Genomic DNA, 6231 nt, shown 5'->3' on the forward strand with positions numbered 1-6231 from the left:
GGACGGATGAAGGGAAACGTTTAGTATCAGCCGGCTGATTTTCGTTGCTCCATCCGCCCCTCTTCTTCCTGAACGCGTGTCCCTGCGGGACCACGGAAACGTTTAGTATCAGCCGGATGATTTTCATTGCTCCATCCGCCCCTCTTCTTCCTAAACGCGTGTCCCAGCGGGACCACCGACCGCTTTTCTCCTCGTAGCCTTATCTTGAGCTCTCCACAGGTCCTCATCCACATGTTCTGCCTTGACCTTCTTCTTCCCCGTGCAAACTACATTCATTTTTTCCCAACACTCCATCGCCGCGCTGTGTTTCCGCCCACCACCGCAGCTCCGTCTCTCTCCGACCACCACAATACACCATCATCGCCGCTGCTACAAAACACCAGTGGCAGCAGCCATGGAGGAGGTCGACGCGCGCACATCACCTTTGGAATAAGTTTCTGCAACAATAGTGTTGTTGCGGAATGCCGGCAGCAAACAATGACTGTGCCAGACACAGCGGGAGATGTTGTTGCAATTTTCGCAACAAGGATATTGTTACAAAAAATTAGACGCGTAGGTGTGTTGCAAATTTTGCAGCAAGGTTCTTGTTGCAGAAAATTAAAGAAGAAGAGGTTTTTGCAACAGAGGACTTGTTGCAGGAAATTAGAGAAAAAAAGATTTCGCAACAATGGTCTTGTTGCAGGAAATTAGAAAAGACGAGGTTTCGCAAAAAGAGTATTATTGCAAGAAATTAGAAAAGAGAAACTGGCGGGCTCGCGACATACAAACAGGCGGCTCGTGAGAGATCCACCGGCCGACGCTTAGCACGCCCTTTTAAATTACCACTTGCCTAAAATTTGTAACGAAAAGCAACGATTTCCCGGGTGCACGTAGTACCTGCTCCACCACCGAAAGGCGGCAGCACGCCGTGACGGCCCCTAACGGCCCGTCCCACTCGCTCCATATTCTAGAGATCTCCGTCCATCCACCTCTCTTTCGCCGATGAGAAAAAGGCAGCCAAGGCGCACACTTCCACCACACACCGCGTGCTTTACGAGAGCAGAGAACCAGAGGGGAACTCGTGCTTAGCTTTCCTGTAGCTTCGTTTGCACCATCCATGGCCGATCCAGCCGAGGAGACCGTCGCCGCGCCCCCGCCGACCCCGGCAGTGCCCGCCGAGGGCGCCCCGCCGCTATCGGCGGAGCCGCCGGCTAGCACCGACGCCTCGCCGGAGAAGGCGGCCCCGCCTGCGCCTGCGCCGGACACGACGGTCAGGTCCCGGGGGTTCAGGCTGCTCGGCGAGGACACCTCCGTGCACAAGGTGCTCGGTGGCGGTAAAAGTACGAGCTCTCCGTTCCTTTTCCTTTTCCTTTTCCATTTATTAGTACTATTTATTTTCGCCTAGTACCCAGTACTCCTTAATTTGTGGTGGTGAGTACTGGATTTGTTTGATTTTTCAATTATTAGTTCGCACCACAGGTGGGCGATTTCCATTTTGTGCGCGTGTGGTGGTTCAGCTGGGAAGGGTTTAGGCGTTTAGCTAGCAGTTAGCCGGATAGAATTACTTGGTCGGTAGTTGCTTCCTTCTGATTTCTTCAGTCCTTGATGCGTGTTCTAATTAACATCCGCTTAGATCTTCAGTTGTTGACGCGTGTTCTAATTAACATCGCTTTAGATCTTCATCAAGTATCTGCAATTGTTTCGCTGTCGTAGTTGTCATTGTCTGATTTGAGGTTGGGTGCTCAATTTGTGTACTGCGGACTGCAGATAGCGTGAGGGATAAAACGTTTGCTCGGTCTACATAGCTAATTCTGAAATAACAACATAAGAGGACTTCTTTTGCCCCAAGAAAGCACCCACCTATAATTTTCTGATTTTTTGGTGGATGGTTGGCTTTTGAGTTCCTCGATTCTGTGAAATAAACGGGGCTCGTTACCTTCTGGGCTGCAAAGTCTTTACTTCTAGGCTGAACAAACTGTCAAGTCCACGAACTGTTGACCCAGACCACTTGTTTCAAAGGAAGTCGAATATGTGCTACTAGTACTGTGAAACATATTGATTAAATCGGTCAAATTGAAATGGAGAAATCTCAAGATCACCCCCCCCCCCCCCCCCCCCCCCCCCCATCCGTCTCAACATGTAGTACGTTTTTGTACTTCGTTGGTAATTCAAAAGCCTAAAGAATATATTCAATCTGAACCTTTCTACAGTTTTCTTGTTGACCCAGTAGATATCATGTGATGGTAACTGTGAAATGGAATAATGAGCCTATCTGTTGGAACCAGCATCTTTCTATCCAGTTTTGTATGGACTATACGTTACCCCTGGAAAACAGGAAAGTTGTAAGGATTCTTTTTGGTGACTTCTTGCAAGTGGCAACATCAGCTATGTTGTAACTGCGAAGCCCACTTGAATTTTGGTATCCAGATGGACCTGTGAACCATCTTTTCATGAAAGAAAAAACATTGACTTGTGAAACGTCTTTCGAAAAAGTGAAATGGACTTGTGAACCTACTTAGTCCACTATGCTAAAGTCTCAATTATTATCTTCTAGAACCTCCTTCCCAAACAAATTATGGCTTGCAACTTGCTATAAGCAATGTTATATGATATGTTGCTATACAGAGCAATCCTTAGTATTTTTCGACAAAGGGTGAATTTTATTAACTCAACATGAAGCATCAAGTGGATACAAACATGATGAGCACACACCCGGCCTCTGCATAACAAAGATGCACACAGCCAACATCAACTCACACACTAATGAACACGCTGGCAAAAGGCGAAGTCATATAAGACCAAAGCTATGCCCAAGCGACGAAAAAGAAAATAACTCGAAGTGATCAAAACAGCGATCAACAAACTACAGCAATGACTGTATCTGCACCAACCATCTTTTGACACCACAAGGACAACGATGTTCTTCAACAGCAATGCCTTCAGGAAGGGAATGACGCTCAAGCGCCGCCATCACCGAATCAAACCACCTATAGGTCAGATTTTAGGTTTTCACCCCGAAGAACAGATCCGAGCAATTCCGAGCAATGCCTTCAATAAGGTAACGATACAAATACATGTCATTGCCAGGTATAACCAATTCGTGTCATACCTAGGGTTTTCACCCCGGAGCTCGAGACCGGGTACTCGAGAAGCACCACCAAATCGAAGTCAAACCTATGTTGTCACCGCCACTTTTCCACTGTCCAAGCGGCTACATGTCATGGGCAAATTCCCATCGTCTGTGCTGCACAATCATACCCTTTGCGTCAAGTCATCATCCATAGATTGGATCTCACCACTGTCCAAGGCAAACTGATTGAAGTGGGAACCGTCAAACCCACAACGGAGCATTCCGACTGCATCCCACAATCACACCAGTATGAGTTGCCGGCAACAGCCATCAGATCTGGAGAGCAATCCTTAGTATACCTTTGATAGTAGAAGTATAGCCGATCCTTGGAGATGCATCCTTATTTCTCTTACTATGCTAGTTTCGTTGTTGTTGAAGGGGGAAAATGTTCATTGTCTGGAAGTTTAGGAAAGGTCTGCGTTAGGCACCACAGAGTTAGTTTAGGGAGGTTTCAACCTCTCAGGGTTGTGGAAGAGATACATGAAGTCACATTTATATACTAGCAGAAGTATAGCCCATGCAGGGTTCCAGAACCGGCTATGGTTGGTCTTCTCCTTTTTGGGGCTTGGTGGTCCCATGGCCAGTTTATCCCAGCCACTTCCTTTTAAATCGATGTGTGGCTTCTGTACATACACACTTCTAATTGCTTCAAGTAGTATATACCAGTAGTTAAAATTGTGAAAATATAAACCCTTCTTTTGCGCATGTACAGATGGTTCTCGAAGATAAAACCGAACCATTGGGGCCTATGCCGGTCTCCTAAACCAGCTGATATCATTTGGATTTTGTCACCCTCGTTTTGGCATGCCCTTGTTGAGAAGGGAAGTAGAACATGGGGCTAAAATATAGAATGGTGAACAGCAGGTTGGAAGGGGGAATCATTGTCAAGAAGTGAGTGTAGCAAAAGAGGGAGAAAATATCTTTACATGTGGTAGAAGTCGACTGTGGTCCATGATATCTTACATGAAGGTCCTACTGAAAGATGTTTAAATTGTTGATTCTGAGTCAAAATAGTCAGAATTTGCATTCTCCTAGTTGTGGGTAGGGGTATATGAAGAGTATTGTGCATATTTCATCGGAAAACATATTTTTTTTTCTTCGGAAAGGATGCTGAAACCCCCGGAAAACATAAACACCATGTATATTACTCCCTCTGTCCCAAAATAAGTGTCTCAACCTTGGTACAACTTTGTACTAGAGTTAGTACAAAGTTGAGACACTTACTTTGGGACGGAGGGGGTAGAACGTAAATTTAACACTTCCGGATGAGTAGTGAGTCCTGGATTTACCTCCGAAATATTAAAACTAAGTATCAAATGGTAGAGAAACCCAGAATCCAGGACGCAAAATCTGCGGGCATATAGATCATTTCCTTCTTATTACTCCGCTGTTTGGTGATCACAAATTGATATATGGGGTGACCCATAAACATGTAAAATTAGTGAAGTTGTTTATTAGTGATAACTTAGGTCTCCAGAGGTTTTGTTGTTGTTCACAAGAATAATGGTATGCTCTTTGCACATGAAAAGGGTGAAGTATTTTTTTTCTGCTATAGCAATAATAGCTCCATTGATGACAAGGACATGCCATCATGACAAAATTATGAAGTCGTGGCTGCACTATGACGATTCTGATTGCTCTGTTTGTTGTTACACTCCTGTGCAGCTGCTGATGTACTGTTATGGAAGGACAAGAAAACAACTGCTGTAGTGATCGGTGGCACAACTGTCATATGGGTTCTATTTGAAGTGCTTGATTACCACCTCTTAACTCTGTTATCCCATGTGATGATTGGTGTGCTGGCCATCTTGTTCGTGTGGTCCAAAGCTATGACCTTCATCAAGAAGTAAGTGATATATATTGTGATCTTCTACATGTTCTGGTTGGTACTGCTTCCGTGTTCCATCAAGTGTTAACTTTTCTAGGAGTCCGCCGGATATTCCTGTGGTTGAGATACCTGAAGACCTCGCTTTGAATGTATCGCGGGCATTACGCAACGATGTCAATAGATCACTTCACTTGTTGCGGGAGATTGCAATGGGGCATGATCTGAAGAAATTCCTTGGAGTACGTTTTCTGCCATCAAAACTACACAATGGTTTTGAAGTGTTCAGCTTTTTTGCCTGCGTATCTAATAGTAACTCTTGCGTTTTCCAGGTGATTGCTGGTCTCTGGGTTCTGTCAGAAGTTGGAAGCTGCTGTGATTTCCTCACCTTGATATATATTGGTAATGTATTTTCTATTTATGTACACAACATTGTGGAGACCCTGCATGTTATAAGCTATTGAGCTGATATAGTTGAGATCCCAAACAGCGGTCCTGATGATCCACACGGTGCCGATCTTGTACGACAAGTACCAGGACAAGGTGGACCACTTCGCCGGAAAGGCCCATACCGAGGCGTGCAAGCACTACCAGGTGCTGGACCAGAAGGTTCTGAGCAAGATACCCCGAGGACCGGCGAAAACCAAGAAGACCTAGAATGCTGGGTGTCTCGTGAGTGCATGCTGGGTCGGGTTCGTGGTTCCGTGATCGATATGCGTAATGCGACGAGACGTCAGGTCTTGCCTTCTGCTCAGCATTGTATTAGCTATTTGTATATGCAACTCTGAAACCTTCGAACTGCTACCTTTCTACTACCGCAGTCGCTTGTAGATACCTGTCCTGTCACCTGTTTGTACGTGCGGCAGATGTGTTCTCGTGTGGATGTTCTTAGTGAAAACCTGAATGGATGTTCTTGAAGGAAAATAACCTGCTGAATGCGACCAGTTACAGTACTATTTATTCACTATCTTTGCTGTGATTGTTTGTGCAAACTGGGTGAAACGAGTGTGATCCGAAAGGCAACAAGATTCGGTGGTCTCCTCGGTACGGGCCCCCCAAAGGTTCTTAATGTTTCTTAAGACGTGACGTTTTTGTTGGTGATGTTGGAGAAAGAGAATGAGAAGAGAGAACACGAACAGACAGACGTCGATGCTGTTTGTTTCTTAAGTTTTTTTTTTAATAAAGGGTGCTTTTTATTAAATTTTTTATTAATTCATAATGTAGCATCAAGGGATACAATCATAATGAGTATAACGAGTACACACCCGGCCTCTGCATAATTAGAATGCACACAGCC

The 6231-nt window shown here is 45.2% G+C and overlaps 1 protein-coding gene across 1 annotated transcript; it reads left to right on the top strand.

Moving 5' to 3' along the window:
• Positions 1-975: 975 nt before the first annotated feature.
• Positions 976-5894, top strand: LOC109759495 (reticulon-like protein B2). Its single transcript, XM_020318320.4, has 5 exons — positions 976-1319; positions 4775-4955; positions 5035-5176; positions 5267-5336; positions 5425-5894. The coding sequence occupies exons 1-5, from the start codon at positions 1097-1099 to the stop codon at positions 5589-5591; spliced, it is 783 nt and encodes a 260-aa protein (XP_020173909.1). The 5' UTR covers positions 976-1096; the 3' UTR covers positions 5592-5894.
• The last annotated feature ends 337 nt before the right edge of the window (positions 5895-6231 follow it).

The sequence above is a fragment of the Aegilops tauschii genome, chromosome 7, assembly GCF_002575655.3.
Source record: "Aegilops tauschii subsp. strangulata cultivar AL8/78 chromosome 7, Aet v6.0, whole genome shotgun sequence".
NCBI lineage: Eukaryota > Viridiplantae > Streptophyta > Magnoliopsida > Poales > Poaceae > Aegilops > Aegilops tauschii.